This window comes from Corythoichthys intestinalis, chromosome 1 (assembly GCF_030265065.1).
Source record: "Corythoichthys intestinalis isolate RoL2023-P3 chromosome 1, ASM3026506v1, whole genome shotgun sequence".
In the NCBI taxonomy this organism is placed as follows: Eukaryota; Metazoa; Chordata; class Actinopteri; order Syngnathiformes; family Syngnathidae; genus Corythoichthys; species Corythoichthys intestinalis.
In genome coordinates, this window is record NC_080395.1 from 57,755,603 (window position 1) to 57,777,872 (window position 22,270).

Genomic DNA, 22,270 nt, shown 5'->3' on the forward strand with positions numbered 1-22,270 from the left:
CCGCTAATTTAAGCTTTACACTCCGCAAAAAAAGCACTTTTTGTCATTGCATGTGTTGTCAGTAATAGATTTTTTTTTCCTTTTGCAAATGCTGTTAACCAGCGATTTTTCATGTTTGAAGTGTCACCTTTTAACTGCAAGTTTTGGAGAAGGCTGCCTGTTTTATAGCTAGCGAAAGTAGGTCGTCTTTTTTCCCCATTCACCTCAATGTAGCAATGCTAACGTATATAGTGTTTAATATGGATGTGTTTTCTTATTTTGTATGTCTGAACTTTAATTCTACACCGTGTTGATGAGAGAAAAGAACTGGAGAGTCTCATATGCCATCAGCACGCACGCACAAATGTATGGACGCACGCGCGTGCAGCGATAAAACGCAGCCGTGAAAATGACCGCCCTCATTTTTATTTACCATGCGATAAATGGGCTCATTGCATATCGCGACAGGCTTAGCTACTTCAATAAAACATGTCATTAGTTAGTTGGACGGACTTACAATCTCCTGTCGTTATCATTCACGGCCGACGTGCAGCCAAGCTTGGACACAACAGTGTACCCTCCTTTGTTTCTTTAAAAATAAGTCAATGTTTTGGACTCTGGTGCGCTTTTTTGGCTTTGTGCCGCTTTCCCCGCTTGCATACCAAGCGTCCGACATTCTGAACTTTCTACGCATGTATTTTTTTAACCCTTCATTAACCGTCGACGGGATGTTGCGCTCGTCGACGGATTTACGTCATCGACTATGTCGACTAGTCGGGACAGCTCTAATGTTTTGTGTTTATCACTGAATAAACAGGTCAGTTTCTTGTTACCAACTGTTGTGTGTTATTCAAACTCACCTAATTCAGCTGGCTAGTTGTTATCAAGAGTACTAAAACCTTTTTCAACATGAGTCTGACAACTAAGTAAGGAGGCTAAACTTTAAACTTTAACACATGCTCAGATAGGTCGGTATCGGCCAGTATCGGTATCGGATCGGAAGTGCAAAACAATATCGGTATTGGATCAGAAGTGCAAAAACCTGGATCGGGACATCCCTATTCTGAATGGCCACGTCAATAGAACATATGACAAAAAATCGGAACTGTGCATTCAGACCTGCACTATGAGCCTAGCCTAAGTGTTCTCAGCAGTGTGAGCGAATTTGAGTGGACTGACTCAAAGTCACATTCAATAAAGACCAGTATTTTTCTCCGTTTTTCTTGTTTAATTAATAATATATATACAGTATACTGTATATATATATATATATATATATATATATATATACACATATATAAAATAATGATTCAGTGGCACAGTAACATGCTTAAAAAAACTAATTTTCTTTTCGGTATCGGATCGGGACTCGGTATAAAATGTGAAGTGTTAAAATAGTTTTTGTTCTATTTTGCACAGGAACAGTTGCTGCAACAGTCAATGTACTTTTCAATGTAAAAAAAAAAAAAAAAAAAAAAAAAAGAATATATGTCAAATGGCATTTAGTTTAAGCGGAGACACATGCAATTTTAAAAGGTACTATGTTGCCATAGTTGAAGTTTCACAATATGTATCGGATCGCCACACAGGTATCGGGATCGTCTCAGCTCTACTCCGATATATGAAGTTATTTAGTCCAGTACTGAACCAATGAATGCTTCTGCTGAAAAATAGTGATTAGTTGAATCGCAAAATAATCACATGTGCTTGTATGCTATTAGACAACATTTATTGTTTAATAATTTGCAGAGGTGGGTAGTAGTAACACTTTAGATTTGCTCCATTACATTTACTTGAGTAACTTTTTGAGAAAAATGTACTTGTAAGAGTAGTTTTACTAAGCCGTGCTTTTTACTTTCACTTGAATAGATTTGTGAAGAAGAAACGCTACTCTTACTCCGCTACTTTGGGTTACACGAGTCGGTACATTTTTCCTCTTTATTCCACATATTAGATTTTTTTTTTTTTTGCCAGAGACGCCAACAGTGGCTCAACCAGTGTCACCAATGAGACGTCGCAACAATTATCACATGACTCCATTATACCAATCAGACTCAAGCTCGCCGTTCTATGATCCCACAGGCCTGTTCAATTACGTGGCATCTTTAAAGCACCGTAAAAAAAAAAAAAGTGTTTGGCATAGAGCGCCACCGTCAACATGACTCAAAAGCACAGATTTTATTTTCTCTCCCAGTTTTTATTTGGCACCGATTGATAATATTTAGGAAGTCATTTTTCTCCACTAGAGGACACTCATGCTCTTTGGATGAATAATGCTTAATTTCTGCATATTTTTTTCTCTTGCCGGAATTCAATGCTTTTTTTTTGAGGGGGGGCGGGGGTTGTATTTCTTTGGCTTTATGTAGTTATGTAATATGTTACAGTACAATATTATAATTACAGTACATATATACATAACTGTGCTGAGGGAAAAAAGTATATTGTTTAAAAAAAATAATAATCAAACCGTTTAAAAAAAACATCTTAAGCAGTTACTCACAATGTTACTTATTACTTGAGTATTCTTTTCACCACTTTTTTACCTGTACCTGTGTACATTTTTGGATGACTACGTTTACTTTTACTTACGTAATATTATTATGAAGAAACGCTACTCTTGAGTTAATTTATTGGCTACTCTACCCACTTCTGATAATTTGACAAAACTTTTTCACAATCACAACTATGGAAACAAGTATGTTTTAATCTTACATGAGTTGTTTTTCTCCATGTTTGCTAATTTGCACCTTTCAGGTGCCAGCAGGTTGTTGTTGGAGGAGCAGCATCCTTGGGATTATACTGTAACCAATCATATGCATAAAAGGACGTGCAGAGAATTGTGGGATTATTCTATTTGCATTCACGGAGGTTTAACTCGAAGGAGGCTTTTGCAGGGCTCCTCTTGGCAAAGGCCTTTCTCAGATGGATTGAAATCCATCCACACCATAGACATGTTCACTCTAGCCAGAGAAGTGTGCAATTACCTGCGCTTTTTGCGTACATTATCAAAACTTCCTGGTCGAAAGTGTTTCCAGTTATGTTTCAGACGGATATCTTTTATTTAGGAGCATATCTAAAAACATTTGAAGAGATTCAGAATTGCATTACTTGAAATGTACTTTTCTGTCATTCTTCTGGCTTGTTCTGTTGTCGCAACAGTGTGTCATTCTAGCTTGTGCATCGTCATCTCAAACACCAACTGCCCTCATACTGTATCTTACATCAACACAATTAATAATACGTAAATTAGTTTCTTAAATGCATGCCACCACAAGGCAATCATGCTAACTCAAAAGCTTTATTGTCTGTTGCTAAAGGTACAGAGATTACCCACCTTCATGTGATAGGGAGCATAATTGAGGGCTTGTCGTAGGCAGTCAATCGCTCTCTTGCCTTGACCTTTCACTCTCCAATAAAGTGCAGCCATACTGGATAATACCCACGATGTCTGATTCTACAAGAGATATGGAAATAGCAATATCAATATTTGATTTAAAAGGTGAAAATCATGTTATGCCTTTAATTGATCTGTTTTGAGTCCATAGACAACAATAAAGGCCTGATATCGCTGGAAAAATATAAAACGTTACTCCAGTGTTATTGAATTGATTTCGTTTGCCCATTGATTTAAATTCCAACTTACCTTCTCCAATACTTTGGCAATTCGAGTCCCCACCTGCTCAAAGGACTGAGGGGAGAATTCCTCTTTGCCAAGATTTTGTAGTACCTGAGGGCAGGATATTAAAATAATGTGCCACTTAATATAAAATAGACCATCATTTGTATGACTTGTTTAAGTATGATTTACCATTAAGTGTCTAACCTATAATTTAGCCTACCTCACTGAGTTGGCTCTCTCCTGTGTAGTGGATAGCAGCTCGATTAGCCATGCCTGCCAAATGGTCAAGGGTGTGCATACTGGCAGCAAGGTTTGCATTGCATAAAGGCTCGGCAGCTGGCTCCTGGAGTGGGGTGGCAAAATCTATGTGCTCTGTGATGCTGGGGAAAGGAGACAGCAAATTCAATTGTAGGTTACTGTCAAACGCTAAACCGCAGTTGTATGGGGGTCTTCAGATTTCAAAGGTTTTGATAGTTGATGTTTCAGGCAAAAAAACAGCGTGCAATTAACTCATTTGCTCAACCGCGTAAGAATACACTGTTATTCATCATAATTATTTTTCTTTCCCGTCCATCTCAACACACGCACATTCACAGGACTGCTCCACATTCATGCACCTTACTGCCGCAAGCCCCCGTCTAGGCTAGAATTATAATGCGCAATACATGTACATGTATATTTTATTAGTTTTAAATGTCAATACCATCCGAGCAATTGCATCGTAATTTCCTGCCGATGAAAATAAGACAAATAAAGTCTAAGTCTAATAGTGGATATTTTATTGGTTTTGTTCATTCAAATACCATGATAGGTCCTTCACTATTGTGTTAGTGTGACGTGTCTCCAGATTAGATTGCAGTCTTCTATCTTCCCAATTCAGAAGGTTTAGAAAAAAATAGCTAACAGGATACTTCCAGATGGCACATTGCTAGTTACTAAAATTAATTATGAACTGAAACAATGATCAAAACTTTACAAATTCTTTAGAAGTCCTAAAATTTTTAGTGATTTTTAGTGAGTTGTCACTGTCCTATCCTCATGAGGTCATTTTTAGAGAGAAGGTTCACCACTACTCCTTGTTATCTCCATGTGTGGATACTCTCACCAGTTTACAAATTGACATTTGAACCATTTCTTGACTTATAAGTGTCCCTTACTGTGCTTGCATTTCTTTTTATCTTGACATTTTGATCTTCTGTTAATTTGTCAAGGAATTTCTTAATGAAAAGGTCTGGTAAGTGAAAAGTAACTCAGCTCTTTCCAAAAATGTGATCAGCCATAGTTAAGTTCATAACTACACAATTACTTTTTAACACAGGGCTGTATAGTTTTCAAAGTGTTTTCTTTTCCTTGATGTATCAAATCATTTAAAGCAACACCAGGGAACTTTCAGTTTTGGTCTAGTTTAGCGGTGCAGGTGGACAAAAGCGATAGTGTTTTGCCTTAACAAAAACTGGATTTCCCATGAGGACCAGCGTACAGTATCGTAAAATCCTGATCTCCCGGTTGCCTGCAGTTGGATTGAACAAAATTTCTGTTTCCAGCGGCAATGTGAAGGATGAATAGTGATGAGGTAATCTAATTGTGGCTAAACAATATATGACGATGTTGAAAATAAGAAACGTTTGATTTTGTACCGTATTCCCCCACCGGCCCTCTGCCAGGGTCACGCCAGCCAGTGAAAGCCGGGCCAATGATTTTTCTTCAGTGTCCTTTGATCCTGGTTTTTTTGTCTCCTCGGACAAAACTTTTCGGCTTTTTTGTTGCTCTGCCATCTTTGGAGAATTCGCACGAAAGCTTTTGCATCGACTTCCGTCTTTATAACAAATGGGGTAAAGGTGAAGTGACGTATGCCTTAAAGCAGTCACCATATTTGTACTTTTCTCGTGTGGCAGGTTTCCTGCCACCTTCTCAAAGTTAATTAGTGCCGGTGAAAGCCATATAGACCCACTCAGGCCATAACAGAGCTGTCATTCAAATAGTTGTCAGTCGACAAAACAGCTCGAATGTGATGAAAATATTTTATAAAGGTTGAAAAGTTCCCTAGTATTGCTTTAAAAACTTGTTTCATATTTACTTGGGTTCTCTGTCTGATAGGTTTGACTATCTTAATTGTTTGAGTTGAGAACCTGCAAGAATTTGAAAACTGGCCTGATAATTTTATTCAGGGCACTGCAGCTGTGTAAATTTCAAGGTCTACAGCAGGGGTGCCCAATCCCGGTCCTCGAGAGCTCCCAGGGTCCCCCCAGGAGTGATAGGGTTAGGGTTAGCTACACATGACCATTTCCCTTGGCAATTGTTTTTTTCTAATCACATTACAAGAAGTATAAAAAACACATGTTAATCCTTTGTTAGCTATTGAAGACATTTCTTTTAAGCAGATAGAGAAAATCCATACTCTTATTCAATCAAGAAAAACATTTAAATATACCAGGAGGTGTTTTACTATCACCTACATTATAATTTGCCTATCACCATGCCATTTTATTCAGATCAACGTTACCCCATACTCGTTCCAATAATAGTGTCAACCGTGTTATGTATCTGAGGGTGATGGTGGATCTACGACTCCGGTTTATCCACGCTAAGGCTAGTGCACCTGCCAATACCCCATTGAACATGGCTAACTCTTGAGTTAAAACTACGAAATTCACATTCATTCGAAAGGCAAACCGTGCAGAAATACATTTTTGCATCTAACACATTTTAATTGGAGAAATTGGCAACTTTGAAATGTTAACCAGGTCCACTGCCTTCGCATGACCCATAAACTGCGACCCAAAGTATCTGGATGCGATTTGGTCGTCGATCCAATACCTCACATGCTGGTCCAACTGTTTGGACTTGGTTGTCTTGTTGAGGCTTTCATCGAACATAACAACTAAGGCATCTGAGCGGTTCCTTACGTTAGCACACAGTACTGTGCGATTGCCTGCTGTTGTGATGTTGATGCTAATGATGCTAACAGCGCACACGCACGAGGTGCATTATGATTTGTAGTGTAGTGAATCGTAAAAATTCTACGCGTCATCTTCGTTATGGATAAAAAATTAAAAAAAAAACTTTGTCACGGATATAATTTAGGTTGCACTTGTTCTTCAAAATTAAAACCACGGTGAAAAAATTCTAGACTTACGACAGCTAATTTAATACTTTTAATACCTTTAATAATGGAAAACTAAATTCAATGCTCTTTTAATACTTTTAATAACCCGCGGGTACCCTGGCTCCTATCCAGCTTGTTTTCCATGTCTCCCTCCTCTAACACACCTAAATCAACTAATCAGGATCGTTATCAGGCCGCTGCAGAGCTTGCTGATGAGCTTGCTGATGAGCTGATTATTTGATTCAGGTGTGTTAAAGGAGGGAGACACAGAAAACAAGCTGGATAGGGGCTCTCAAGGACCGGGATTGGGCACCCCTGGTCTACAGCATATATGTGCCAATGGTCTGAGCAGAAGAAAACACTCAAATGCTTGTAGCCTTCAGTGTTTGATAAGACAGAAATGATCACAGGACTAAAATTTACTCGATGTTCTTGGCCGACACAGCGAGCCAAGTGCTTGCCGCAGTGGTGAGGTCAACCCTTCTAGTGCGCTGACACTCCTCTGGCCCTGGCCAGCCAAGACTAGTATAGTCTCTCCAGCGACCTGCCCAGAGTAAAGAAAAAGTAAATTCAACAATTTGAGAGTCCAGCATGTATTCTTTTGCCCAGGTGTAAGTCAGTGATACCTGGAGGACCTGTTGATGGGATAGTTGGTCCGCTAATTTCCAGAATAGAATTCCCTTCAGGCAATGGCTCCCCATCCTGGCCATCATCAGAGATGGCTACATTCACAGTCCCATCCACCTTTGCCTTTTTTACTCTCTTAACTTGAAAGGTAATCTAACATAGAAACACACAGATTAGGACCTAATAAGAGTGGAATTAAAAATGATTACCCCTTTCTTGATATCTGATTTGTTTTGCACATTAATCATACACCAAGGTTCTAATCCATCAAACCAATTTTAATATCACACACAGATAACCGAAGGAAATATAAAATGCTGTTTCTCAATGATAATTTACCAAGAAGGGACAAAAAAATACAAACCAATCTGGCCCCGAGTTTTTCTTCCAAAGAGCACAACGCCATATATTTTGGCTAATTAGGATGGAAAAAAATTATTTTTTTAAATGACAAAGCAACTGTTACTTAGGTTTTGGCAAAAAAGTACACAGTCAACAGCCAAACCCGACTGCGACCACATTTGTTGAATAACGAAATCACTTATAAAGAAGATTTCAGACAAAGTGAAGAAGGCTACAAGATGTCAACAACATAGACATAAAGCCAACATCCAAAGAATTTCAAAAAGAAATGAGTTAGAAAAAAGTCATTGAAATCCGTTTGGAAAAGGTTAGAAAGTCATTTCCAAGACTTTGGGGCTACAGAAAGCTATTGTCAGAGCCATTGTCCACAAATGGAGAAAACACGGGAACAGTGGCAAACCATCTAGGAGTGGTTGGCCAACTAAAAAGACTCCAAGAACGCTACTACGACTTATCCAGCAGGTCACAATGGACGCAAGAACAACATACAAAGAACGGCTGGCCTTGCAGGTCTCAGTGTTCATGGCTACCACGAGAAAGACAAGCATTAAGTATTGTCTAAAATTCCCTCAACAAATAAAAAAAACTTCTTGATGTGGACTTTTGGCAAAACACTCTGTGGCCTGAGCTAAAAAGAAAACATTTTAGAAAAGTATGTAGCCTGTTACAACTGGCGTAAAAATGGCAGTGACCGTGAATGGGCAGCTCATGCTAGTTACGATACAATACGCCGATTTGAAGTAGTTTCGCAAAGAAGAGTGGGCTAAAATTCTTCCACAGCGATGTCAAAGACTCATCATCAATGATCGCAATTGCTCGACTTCAGTTACTCCTGCCAAGAGTGGCACGATCAGAAGTTTCAAAGGTGCAATTTTTCCATTTTTCCACTTAGAGGCAGATAGTTTGTACTTTTATATGCCTTAGTATATTAAATCTTCATTTAGAAAATGCATTTTTTATTTCCTTGTGGTGCGATAAAAAGTCAAATAAATGAAAAAGGGGCGAATATTTTTCCATTTTAGATCAATTTCTATTTTAAATATCAGATGTCTATGCAGTAAGGATAGATGTCGTACCCATTCTGATCCGTCGTCATCCTCACAATTTCCTAAGCAGGGCCCTCCTCCACCGTGGGGCTCAATCACATGGTCATTCTTGAGCACCCGGATACCCCGCAAGTCACCTTGTTTACTACTGACATCCAAAGCTCCTTCAAAAGCTCCCATGAGGTCCTCCTTCAGCTGCCACTCCTCACCATTGACCCCATCACCTCCAAGTGAGGGGATCATCCCTGAAGAATGGACAGCCTGCAGTTTTCCTGCAGCCTCACCAGATCCATTTGTGTCCAGAATTACCCCTATTCAAAAGGGAAACGGGGATTATACACATGTTAAAAATAATTTAAGATTTGTTGGAATTTCCAAAATTAGAGACAGAGCTAGTGGGAAGCACAAAAAAAGGAGCATGGGTTCAAGTTAAAGTTGCAAAGTAGAGCAGTGCATGAATCGGGGTGACTCCAGGTGTGAAAAAGCGATCAGCGAATCCAGACTTTTAAAACTGAGAACAAATATTGCCAAAGTTAATTTACCTGTGAATTATGTAATGTGATGTTATGAATGTGTATGCATCATGTTAAGCTTTGGAAACCAAAGATATTCCAGCCTCACTAGCTCAAATTCTTACTTTCAAAAAGCAGAGAGTCTTCTATGGCTGAAATGGAAGACATATCCTCTTTTTCTTCACCGCCCTCCCACTCCTCCAACTGTATGGCCAGGTCATCCTCAGGGCCGCAAACAGAACCCTCTGGAAGAAACATTCAAATAGACATGAGGAAAATGACTCCAACTATTAAAAGATACAGCAATGTAACTTAACTGAAAATCCTGTTCAAAATGCTGTGATACAAAACAGCACTTTAAGGATGTCCTACTGTCTTGCTTGAGCTATTACGCACTTTTCACATTACTCATATTGATATGAATTAAGAGCAGTGTGTTGTCTGTGCTCAGAATCATTACTTAATCTATGATGTCACTGTCACTCTTGCAGCTTCAAGGAACAACATTTGTAGTTTCTCACGACTAGATTAGAGAAGACCTGCCTGACACATGGCCTGGTGAGTTAAGTAATAGCTCCGAATGGTTAAATGTGTTGTGAGCTGATTGTCTCTCATCGGAAAAAGGACCGTCAGGCCAGCGTTACGTTATTTAAAAGGAAAATCACTACCCTTCATTGATTTTGAACAAGACGATGCCATTCTATGATATTGAGGAATGGTATAAGAGCTTGTAGGTAAACAGAAAGTAATGTTGGATAAATGATCATCATGATTTTTTGACGTCGTTTATTTAAATCAAACATGTCCAAAGTCCGGCCCGGGGCCAAATGCCACCCGCCCCCAGCCTTTGTCATGAAATCAATAACGTCTGGCCCTCACACAGACTTTTAATAAATTGGTCAGCAGTACTGCTACCAGTATATGAAGTAGCTTACTTACACACTAAATGCTGCTCCTCATTTACCCACTACAAGGCAGCAGCACTGTAAGCAACAGTACCCCAATTTTCTAAGATGGCGACAATCAACAAAAAAAAGTTGACTGCGACGGCCGACGCTTCAAGGATAGGTGGAAATTGGACTATTTCTTCACTAAAATACGCAACAACTGTGTCTGCCTCATTTGCAGAGACATTCGCTGTTTTTAAAAGAGTTCAATGTGAGGTGATATTACCAAACAAGACACGCTGACATGTACGACAAGATTTCAGGGATGATACACAGCGAGATATTGACGCAACTTGAAGCTAGTTTAATTTCACAGCAGCAGTATTTCGCAAGAGCCATAGACTCGAAACAGAACGGCACGAAGGCTAGTTGCGAGATTGTTGAAATTATTAATTTAAAAAAATATTAAAGCAAATATGACACATAGAATGGTTTGCTAAAATTTGCTTAAATGTATTGTTCTACGGAAAGGACGTCAGCCAAGGTCGGTCCCCCACATTTTTACCACACCAAATCTGTCCCCCTTTGCAAAAAGTTTGGACACCCCTGATTCAAATAAAGGACAGTTGCTACAGACATTTAAAAGGCAAACATAGCGCATGGCGTTGGTGGTCACTTTTTCAGGTTTCCACCAATCTTCTGCTCATCTAAAGTCGGGTCGCTGAGGTAGAAGCTTCAGTAGAAAAGGCCAGATTTCTGTATCCCACTACATCCAGCTGTCCAGGGGGAAACACGAAGTGTTTTTAGGCCAGTCAGGAGACACTCCGACATGTTCTGTTCCACTCCAGGGCCCTCCTTCAGGTTGGACTTGCCCTGAACACCTCACAAGGAAGGCATCCATAAAGCATATTGATCAGTTGCCTGAGCCACCTTATCTGGCTGCTCACTGTGGGGATGTGAGTTGTACAAGGTAGTAGGCTGTAATGATGGTGGTAAACTCTGCGGGAGGTGGTCCAGTCTCCCTAATCTTGGGGGAAGTTCTAGGCACCTTAGCTGAACTGCACTGGTCAATGGTATCCCCTTAGAACTCCTTGTGCATTTTTTTTTTAGCAATTTTCTTCAAACATACAGTTATCTGCAGACTTCATTCGAGAGTCCTTACAAATGATGCATATGGAAGTACTTTAAATCCATAATGCATATGAAAGCCCACTTCACATGGAATTAGTATTATTTTTCTTCCATTGTTCAAGTGGACCGACACATGCTGTTGTGTCGGCAAAGGAGAAAAAAATACAAAAAGACTACAGTTGGCAGCCATAATGTCAGTGAATTACACAAATTTACAGACTCTGCTTGTCCTGTACAAATGAGCTGCAATGAACAAGTAGGTTGGATGGTCATTGGCAAATTACCAAAAGTCCACAAGTAATACTCATCCAGTGCTAATCAGATCAATCAGAAGGGGTTGTGTGGTAATTACCTCAACAGAGATTAATTAGTGGACTGTTCAATGTTGTATTCTTTTGTTGTAGAGGACATTTATTTTCCTAAAAAAAATGTACTCACGTGAACAGGGCTGTTGGCTTGAGAGATTGTAAAGGAAGGGATAAAATTGCAGACATCGCAGAAGGGGTATGCTTTTGCGACACTGTTCACAGTTAGCAAAGGATGAGAAGGAACTGGAGGAGGAAACGGCTGTCATCATGGTGTGACGGAATAATGCCAGAGCTCCTGTCACATTGCCCTGGGCCAACCGCAAGCTCACGAGGCTGAGTAGTGCATGGGGCTGAAGGGGGGAAAAGTGGAGTTGTTAAATTAAATTACCAATTATTTGAATAATATTTGTCCGATACTGATTGGTTGCACCACTCATCAGCAAAAACTAAATACAATAATACAATAAATATTTATTTAACAAGATTTTCTATGTTGTATTTGTAAGACATTAAAATTGCTTGTGTTTTCGTGACACTTTGCTAAAATGAGCACAGCCCTCACATTTTTTCATATTTCATTATCATGGGGAAACACTCGAGAAATGATACTTTGAGACAACAAAAAGTTTACAGCTGCCCAGTGTAAACCCCTTCCCAACCTTCCCAACAATAACTCAAATTACAGTCATTAAAAACTAAACGCCTGGCAACAAAAATGAGATAACCCACGAATGTAAATATCCAAGTCGTTTTCCTTACCCAGGGTCATGTTATTAGTAGGGATATGAAATTTGTGTTTGTTGTATCAGCAGCAGGGGTTGCGTTAACCGAATATTTTCCGTCGTTGACTGATTTTTTAAAAACGGTGACGGAAAAAACTGAAGTCCAGCCGTCATTTTGACCGGTTGCAATTCACACCCCAGACCACAGGGTGGCGAGTGAGCTTATTAATTAGCTATTGTCTCTCTTGATGCATGACGTCGTTGGCCTTACTCTGAAAAATGTCAAGGCAACTGAGTGTCCGAAGTTTCTTCAAAAAGCCCCAAAATGACGATGGTGTTGATAAAAGAGGTGAAAAAACAGGGACTGCACAAGCGGGCACACAATTCAAGTCCATGCGCACCAGGAGGAAAGTGTGAGACTACGTTCAGGCCACAGCAGGTGAACTGTTAATTTCATTGTTCCATATGCTACATATGGTAGGCTACCTAACTACTGCGGCCACAGTCAGCTGTTTTTGTCACTGCGGAGAAAAAGTTACATATTCATCTGCTTGATGTGTGATGGCACGGTGTGGATTCTCTGTTAAGCTTTTTCGGACAGAATATTAATTTAAAATGAATGAAAACTAAATACTATTGAATATGTTGAAGCGGTATGCAATGTTAAGAGTCTTGTTAGCTGTAGGCGCACTATCCTAGACCCCTCACTATCCACTCGCGGGGGCCTGCGCTTCTCAGTGACGTTCCTTATTCTCGCTATATGATTATACAACTTTAACATTTGTTAATAATACGCTCTGTGTGTAGTATCATCCATCGCTTTTCCTTTTTAAATGGGCACTTATAAGTGAACGCAAGAAGTAACAACGGGAACATTTTTAAACAGGCATTTCACGGGAGAGCATTTCGACTCTTCGGCCAATCATATAGCGAGAGCGAGTGGATAGAGAGGGGACCGCGCGCGGCTCTTAATTAAGTGTCTCTGTCACGTGACTGTCGTAGCCGGTAACGCGCTCGGCCAAATGGACACACAAGTACGGAAGGTGAATTATGCCAAACAAAGGGTCACCACAATGTCATTATCATCATTTTAAAAATTTAAGTGACGGGTAAAAATAGATTATGACCGGATTTTTATGACCCTGTCAGTCAAAATGACAGACAACGAAAAAGTCTAGCGCAACCTCTGATCAGCAGACACATAGTTAAACACAACTGCATGACTCAATTGTCTAGAAAAAACAGGCTGTACTACTACAATATCAAAAGTCACAAGCCCATGACTATTTACCTCAGTTGCATTGTAAGCCAGTGCTTGCTCGACCAATGCTTCCGCGTGGGTTGTCAATCCATAATGTAGCATCAAGTTAGCAGCATTTGTGAGGGCCAAAGGGCGGTGGGAATGCGGGGCTTTGATCCACACTTGGCGCAGGCACTGAAGGGCACTACTGCCATTTCCTTGGGCCCGCCAGAATAGAGATGCTTCATTGTGGACCTGCCAGCTGGATAACTTGTCCTACACAAAACCAATACCCTCCTAAGTGTATCTTAGCTTTAGAAACATGGAGATACGATTTGTGATAAGTGTATGTGGTCATGGGTGAGGTCTGGATGATATTTCAAGAAGATACAGTAATAATCACATAGCAAGATCAACATACTGTATGAGAACATGATAGGCGTGTTATGGGAAGCCCACTTGCTTACTAATTTCATCTTTTCAGCAATTTTAGAACCAATTTGTTCCAATGTCAAACCGCCACTCCGGGACTGCAATATCTGAAATCATAGAACAATTATAATGTTTTGGTTCACTTTTACGCAACAGCAAAACGCGGCCATTTTTGTTATGGGTTTAAAAACACCCAGAAAAAGGAAACAAAGGGACACCTGGGAGGCAAAGTGATCTGGCAGCTTGTCTTTAAAAAGCCAGTCCATTGAAGCAGGCAGGGGAGTAGAATGCACTTGGGAGACAGAACCACAAACTGGCAGGTTCACTGTCTGAGGAGGACTGTGATTGCCATAGAGGACAGTTGCCACTGAGCTGGTTGTGCACATATAGATTATAATTAGTTTGTACAGTTTTTTGACTTTTGAAGAATGGTTAGGTACTGAAAAGAAACTGATATCTTGCATGTGTACTTGCCTGTGATTCTTCGTTTCGGAAAAAAAGTGAAATGTTGGCAAAAGGTGCGCAGGAGGGACACTTGGGTATTCACGAACACAGTCTTCCCTCTGAGGCCACATCAACTTCTGCACATACTGCAAAAAAAAAAAAAAAGGGGTTGGATGCAAATATCACTTTTTTTACCTTTTAATCATGCATTATTGTCATTTCCTGGTTAAAACACAGTCGGAGTGGTTTTTTTAACAATTCAGCTATCTTTGCGAAATCGTCGAATCTCTGCTGGCTGCTGGTGGGGGGTGCTAAAACGCTCAGTAGTACCAACCTCTGCCTGTTTCCCCAAGCTCCTCCTCTGCTTTGACGTGTGCCTCACCTTCCCTCCTCAAACCATTGTCTGACCTGCCCCTCCCTTATGCTGAATGCACAGGTGACACATTAACAGTTGTATTGCAATAATTAATCGATTACCTCGAGTAATTCGTTTGCATTTACAGTTATCCCTTGCTACTTTGCGCTTCAAAAGTTGTGCTCTCAGTACCTTGCGGATGTTGTTTCAATGAAAAATTGAATACATAAATGCAGATGGTCTGTCCTGAGCTGATCGCATAGTCTTACTTCCCCTCAATCCCTCTCCGTGCTCTTTGTTGGTCAGGCAGTGCACTGGAGTTGTGTATAAAGGTTAAAGACGATTGACAGATGTTTGGGTATGATCTTGGCAGAGACCCCGAACTTCAAAGCGCCGCATGCATTAATCATCGTTTAATTAAAAAAGTAGATAATATTAATTAATTAATCATTGATAAACTATTTAATTTATTGATTAAATTAAAATGTTAAACAGTTGCTGTGGCAACTTATTGTGTGTACGTGACCAGCTTGAGCGGATTTGAGTGGATTCACTCAATAAAGCATTTAATAAAGCCAAGCATTTATACTTTGGGGAAAACAGTGAAAAAACATGTTTTATATGTATCACTTTCCAATGCTAAATCTGAATAAATACAATAAATACAATCGCTGTAGTTTTATTTATTTGGGTATATATACTGCCCTCTAGTGGCAGCAGTGAATTTGTATAACTCAAGCTAACATGGTTGAATCCAGCTGCTCCCTGTTAAAACCCACATAAGAGAAGTTTTTGTTTGAGCTAATATGTTTGTTCCTGTATTTGTTATTTAGTTTAGAAGTATATTTAGAAGTTTTTTGTGGGAATGTGTGTTCAAACGATTTGTTAAGAGCTTTGTAAGAAATAAAGGGTTAGGGTTAAAACAGCTAGTGGACTTTTGCTATCCAAGTTAGCCAATTGTTGTTTTGTTATACAATAGAAACCCATTTAGTTATTTTTTATACTATTTCAGGCTAAGATCAAGTATTTATTTATTATTATTTTTTAAAATGCATTTATTGTTCTTGTGAAATGAAAGTGCAATTCTACATCGTTTGAAGAAACACATTTTGTATTAGCATTTAATGTACGAAAGTGCAATGCTGGCAAATCAAAATAAATGTTATTGCAGGCATAAACAACATTTCCTTTGATGTACATCTCCTAAAATGTTTTCTGCAACGCACTAAATGTTTGTTATCCAATTACTCGATTATTTGAACTAACCAATCAATAGATTAATCAGTTACCTAAATAATTGATAGCTGCATCCCTAGTTAACAGTGTTAACTTTCTACAAATTGGGGATCATGAGGATGTGGGGTGGATATTTCCTTTTTTTCATTGTGAAAAATTGGCAACGTGTCCGAGTGTTGCAATGCAAAGTCAATGAAAAATAGGCAACATGTCTGAGTGTTGAGAGTGTCAATCATTACTCTGAATTTTGCAGGTGTAAAAAAGAATAGGTACAAAATTACAATCAACATCAATGTTCTATCTTGCCTGTGTATCCTCATAATGACTGCTCCAGAGAGCAGCAACAGGATCCTGGTCACCTGACATCGAAGGATGGAGCTGAGGGCTGTGTGCCGTCCGATTTGAATTGTGATCTGACACAAGTGCCACACTGGATGCTACCGATATCTCTTCTCCAAACTACATAAAAAATGGAAGGGGTAAAATCAGTAAGTTCGTTTGATTGCATAGTTTGCTGACAGGACCTACCCCACCTGAATAGATCTTAAAGCACCTTCCATAAAAATCAAGTACTAAAAAAAAAACAATAGACTTACTTGCACAAAATCCACATGTTCAAACAGGTCACCCCGATGGTAGCGCACAGGTAGATCGAAAGGGCAGTGGAGGCTGCCTTGCTGTTGACCCAGGCGGCAAATTTGATGGTTCCCTGTGCCAGTAAAATAATTTATGCCAAAATGTTATATATTTTTTTTAACTTCACAATTCACAATTGCATTACTTTGGCCTCTGTATGTATTTTCAAGATATGAGCAAACTCATTGATCAGTGCCTGAAATCTTGAATACCATAATTGTCGTCGTACCAAGTTGGGCTTCCTTGGCCATTTGAGTCTCATGGATAATGTCGTGCAGGACCTGCTCTTCCTTCAACAGCTTGTGTTTATCTAGCCCCTCCTGCTGGCGAAGGAAGTGATCATGCTGCTTTTGATACTCCTTTAGCTCGTTCAGTGTCCGTTGCAAGGATCTATACATGAAGACATTTTATATATTTTTAATTTTTTGGACTAAATAAGTGGCTCCGGAGTAAGTCGCACAAGCCAAAAAATGTCTAAGGTAAAACAAAACAAAACAAAAACACATTAGTCCTACTGAAGTTTAAGTCACATTTTTATGGTGAAACGTATTTGATGAAATCTATCACCTAGAACAGCTATTTTATCTTGAAAGGCGATTTAAAATAATGTGGCAAGTGACGTGGGGAAATAAGTACGGAGACAAAGGACATTAATTTCACTTTGAGCCTCATACACCACATGACTCCAAGTAACAGCTCGCTATATTCAATGCAGCACACAAGCAGGTCATTAGTGAACAAAACTACTCCCAGAATCAGAAATCAGAATGGATATTATTGTCATAAAGGTGCTATAACAAACTACCCATCAACCTTTGTGGGTGTAAAAGACCAATAAGAACAGTCACAAACAGTCACTGCAATAAAAATAGAGAACAAAATGGCTGACAAAGTGTACGGTATGCTAACCTAATACATTTAGCTCACGCTACATGAGGCATAAACAACAATGTATGGTGTTGGAATTTTATAAAAGTGTATTCTAGTAATTAAAATTGTTTTTGCTGAGAATACAAAACATTACACGATGGCCGCCATGTTTTGGGTGCGCAGTTCATTCTGGGGGCTATGACATAGATTGAGGTCTTCCTTGTTGTCAAATTCGTTTGATACCACACAGCACAACTCTTAGATCAGGGGTGTCAAACCAGTCCTCGAAGGGCTGTCTGTAGTGGGTGCTGGATTTCATTCCAACCAAACGAGGTGAATGCCTTTTCCCCAATCTGGTGTCATACCAGTGTAATCAGTTGACTGGAGTCAGGGGCTGGTTCTTTTAGTAGAAACTTCATTGGTTGAACTGTCTGTGGTGGATTTGTTGGAACAAAGACCAGGACCCACTCTGGCCCTTTGTGGAATCGGTTTGACACCCCTGCATTAGAGGTACTTTTCAGTCAAGCGGAAATTAAAGGGTGCGAGGTAAGCCTACATCCGTTTGCTAAATACAAAAGGTTAAAAAATGTGAGGGTGTGGTTGGACAAGTCCAGCGTGCTCGCTTCACTTTACCCCGGATGATTTCGAATGCTCACTGGTGTGTCTGGTTACAAACGACGGCTTAAACCAAATGTAGCATGTATGTCGAGAACATTTAATGTCCAACAAATAAATAGCCTATCAATGACAGTGACAGAAATGAATTGCTTGTCTCCTTACGTGTTGCCATCGGTGAACATTCACCACAGACACACCATCGAAATGTGACCAACTTAAGATTACTCCCCCATGTTGTCTACGTTTTCAGTTTAATTTTCACTTCTGTCCAGGGTTGAAAGTGGGTCAGAACGGTCAGGAACGGAGTTCCGATATAAGATTCAGGGCCGGAATGCTGTTTCGGTACTTTGATTCCAAAAATATGACAGCAACTGTCAAAATGCTATGTAAAAAAAAAAAAAAAAAATGCTAAGCTGCCACACATGCATTTCATCTCCAAGAAGAAAACAATCTACCAACATCAGATTTACATGCACAAATGTTAACAACAAGCCTAATAAAGTGCTTGTGTAGCGTAATCCGTTTCCACCGATATTTATTTTATTCCACGGACGGCATGGAGGTTTCCCCAGCTGCTGCAGTTATCTGATGAGTCACGTCAATGTGCGAATGCACGCAGCAAAGCAAAATACCTTGACTCATTTATCCGTTCAATTGGCTGACATACTGACATGTGATCAGCAGAGATAGTTAGCTCATATTGGCTCAAATGTGCATATTTTCTGGAACAGCAACAAAAAAAAAAAGGTTGTTGAATTGATGCAACAAAAAAGGCCTATGCAACATAAAATCAAATCTTTAAGAGCAACAAAGGAGTTGAGGGTTATTTATCATATTTAGTTTTATTTGCTCTGATGGGGAGGTTCAGAACATCTTAGCTGTCAATGTGCACTTTGGACTTATATTTGTTCATTTATGTTAGGCTACTTATTCATTTCCTTATGATTTAAAAAAGTCTATGTTTGCGGGATCTTCAAAATATATTCCATTTCACTCTGCATAACATAAGTAATTTGTACTTATTTTTCTCAATGTATGTTACTTATGTTTATTATTAAAAAATAAATAAATAAATGAAAAACTTTAATTTTAATATACATCCTATGTTCTTAAATAGTCAAAAAGTGAGATTTGGCATTTAGTGTGTATGGAAATGAGGGAAAATAAAAATTAGGAGATGGAGGCTGGGTTATTGCTATTTTTGTTAACTTTTATTTTGCAAATCATTGAAAAATACAATTTTGAATTAAAATCAGTTTTTGTATGTGTTGTAGAAATAACTGTGCTAAAACAGTTTTCTTAGCATTTCAGTAGTTAAAAAGGTTTGCACCCCCCCCCCCCCAAAAAAAAAAAAGAAAGAAAAAAAGTACATAAAAAAATAACATTTCTGTCTCTGTCATGACCTTCACGTCGGGGAGTTCCTGCAAGAAATTCTAGCCAATTTCACTCCTGCTTCTGTCTCTGTCAGTCTTCAATATTTTCATTTCGGGCTTAAATTGAAAAGGCAGAACGGTTGACCTCATCACGACAGACAGCCACTAAAGCCGGCGGAACGCTTTAGGTCACTACCCAGCAAACATTACAAGCTAATCAACAATCAATTTATATTAGGGCTGTCAAAATTATCGCGTTAATTGATTTTTTAAATTAATCACGTTAACATATTTGACGCAATTAATGCATGCACTAAATGACCCGCTCATTGCCTCAAACAAATTACAATGAGGCCGTTTATGGACATTAAGAGTGAAGAGAATGCCACCGGCCGCTTGGGGGCAGCGCCGTTCCATACTCATGTTATTTCTTCTAAACGTGGGAGAATTAGTAGTTGTGAGACGTTTATGCTGTATTCACAATGCAATGCAAATTGCTATTTGTGCTCCACACATATTTCGGTAAGTTTTCTTTCTTTTAGTGGCAATTATGTGTCTCTTGTTGTATTTTGGGTAAGATATGTACAGATATACAGTATGTTATAAAGTAAAGGCGAGTGGACACAGGCGTTCTTTGGACCGCGCCGTTTATTGGCATAAGCTTCTCCTTCACAACAAACATAAGTATCGTTAAGTGAAAGCACAACAAAAATAATATTCCTATCTCTCCAAAAAAAAATAATGCTCACAAAAAGAAAAGCACTTCAGTCTATAGTAATGAGGCCCTATTCTGACACACAGTTAAACAACAATGCAAAATGAACTGGCATTCCATATCAAAATAGCTATGCAAAATACACGTAAAACTTAGACTTTGGTCACTCTATTTTTATTATTGTTATTTTTATTTTTATTCTTATTATTATTATATTAACTCTACTTTTGATTGAAAATTTTACAAATTTTATTAAAACAAAAACATGAAGAGGGTTTTTTTTATATAAAATTACTATAACTTGTAACTATAACAATTATCTTTTAAGAACAAGTCTTTCTATCCGTGGATCACTTTAACAGAAAAAATGTTAATATGGGCATTTGTGGATTTATTGTTACAATAAACAAATACAGTACTTATGTACAGTATGTTGTATGTATATATCCGTCGTGTGTCTTATCTTTCCATTCCAACAATAATTTACAGAAAAATATGGCATATTTTAGAGATGGTTTGAATTGCTATTAGTTGCGATTAATTACGATTAATTAATTTTTAAGCTGTAATTAACTCGATTAAAAATTTTAATCCTTTGACAGCCCTAATTTATATTGAAATAATTTTTTAAATATTATTTTAACCTGCGACTTATTTTCAAAAGTTGTGTAATATAGTCACGTTTCTACATTAAAATAAAGAATATAGGTCCAATATGTTATTTTAGTCAGGTAATGCCTGAAAAAAATCCAAATTTAAGTTTCTCTAGAGTATAAATCACATCCCATGCTAGAAATCCCTCCAACATAGCAGTGCAGAGTTGAAACAAATCTGCAAAGAAGAATGGTACAAAATTCCTCCACAGCTATGTTAAAGACTCGTCACCAATTATCGCAAACGTTTGATTTCAATATTTACTGCCAAAGGTGGGCGCAACTCACTATTAGGTTCAGGGGGGGCAATTACCGTACGTTTTCATTAAAAAATTCCAAATTTAAGTTTCTCTGGAGTATAAATCGCATCCCAGGCCAAACTATGAAAAAAAACAAGACTTATTAATCAAAAATATATATAGCCTAAAACTGGCTGTTCATGATCGAAATCCATCCAATATATCAGTGCATAGTTGAAACAAATCTGCAAAGAAAAATGGTACAAAATTCCTCCACAGCTACGTTAAAGACTCATCCCCAATTATCGTAAACGTTTGATTTCAATATTTACTGCCAAAGGTGGGCACAACTCGCTATTAGGTTCAGGGGGCAGTTACGTTTTCAAATGGGGTCAGATAGGTATTTTTCTCTCCCATTGATAAAATCCTCATTGAGAATATCTTTTCATATTCAGGTTGTCTCATTGATTTGATTAAATTAAACCTTCGCAAGTGCTAAGTATGTAAAAAACAGAAATCAGAAAAGGGGAAAATAATTATTCATTGCACTGTAGACAACTTCACGAGTGGGTGCATGGGAGAAGTACCAGTATTTATGTAAAATAATTTGATTTGATGACTAAATGCCTATAAACCACAATTAGCCTTTCTTTAATTAACCTCTGTTCAAATAGGTATGTACACAAGTGTCTACCTGTGTTGGGCTTCTAGGCGCTGCTCAAGCTTTTGCTGGCAGAGAACAGCATGTTTCCTTCTTAAGGCCAACTCAAAGTCTGGCTGGGCCTGTAATGCCTGCTCATAGCAAAGCACTGAGTGGTTGTATTCCCCAAGCATCTGATAAGAGCAGAGAATATAGGAAAATACATTTGTAGATTTCTGTGAATCTACATATTGAATGAAAAAAGTTCATTATCTTATACAGTCCTCTTGTTTCCTAACTTGCAGAATAAAGGCTGAGGTACAGTGCTGCTCGAAAGTTTGTGAACCCCCTCAACATTTTGGAATTTTCTATTATTTCAACCTGATTTCCTAATCAATCAATTCAGTAGTTTTTTTTTGTTTTTTTAACAGTTGTGTTGTCGAGACTAAATTAAAAAGAGTTTTCATCAACTGATGTAGGTGCAAAATTGAACTGTTTGGTCACAACCAAAACCGCCAT

General features: G+C 38.7%; 1 protein-coding gene across 2 annotated transcripts in view; it reads right to left on the reverse strand.

Annotated features, from left to right (window-relative positions):
* The window catches only part of ttc17 (tetratricopeptide repeat domain 17), a 39,563-nt gene that overhangs the window by 6,863 nt on the left and 10,430 nt on the right, over positions 1-22,270 (reverse strand). For both annotated transcript variants that reach the window (XM_057847734.1, XM_057847742.1), the window contains 16 exons: positions 21,806-21,945; positions 16,873-17,033; positions 16,604-16,716; positions 16,314-16,466; positions 14,447-14,562; positions 14,191-14,344; positions 14,008-14,079; positions 13,592-13,816; positions 11,709-11,928; positions 9,378-9,497; positions 8,771-9,051; positions 7,331-7,484; positions 7,128-7,248; positions 3,819-3,978; positions 3,623-3,706; positions 3,314-3,433 (listed from right to left, as the gene is read on the reverse strand). In XM_057847734.1, coding sequence (XP_057703717.1) covers positions 3,314-3,433; positions 3,623-3,706; positions 3,819-3,978; positions 7,128-7,248; positions 7,331-7,484; positions 8,771-9,051; positions 9,378-9,497; positions 11,709-11,928; positions 13,592-13,816; positions 14,008-14,079; positions 14,191-14,344; positions 14,447-14,562; positions 16,314-16,466; positions 16,604-16,716; positions 16,873-17,033; positions 21,806-21,945 — 2,394 coding nt within the window. The remainder of the gene's footprint in view (positions 1-3,313; positions 3,434-3,622; positions 3,707-3,818; positions 3,979-7,127; positions 7,249-7,330; positions 7,485-8,770; positions 9,052-9,377; positions 9,498-11,708; positions 11,929-13,591; positions 13,817-14,007; positions 14,080-14,190; positions 14,345-14,446; positions 14,563-16,313; positions 16,467-16,603; positions 16,717-16,872; positions 17,034-21,805; positions 21,946-22,270) is intronic.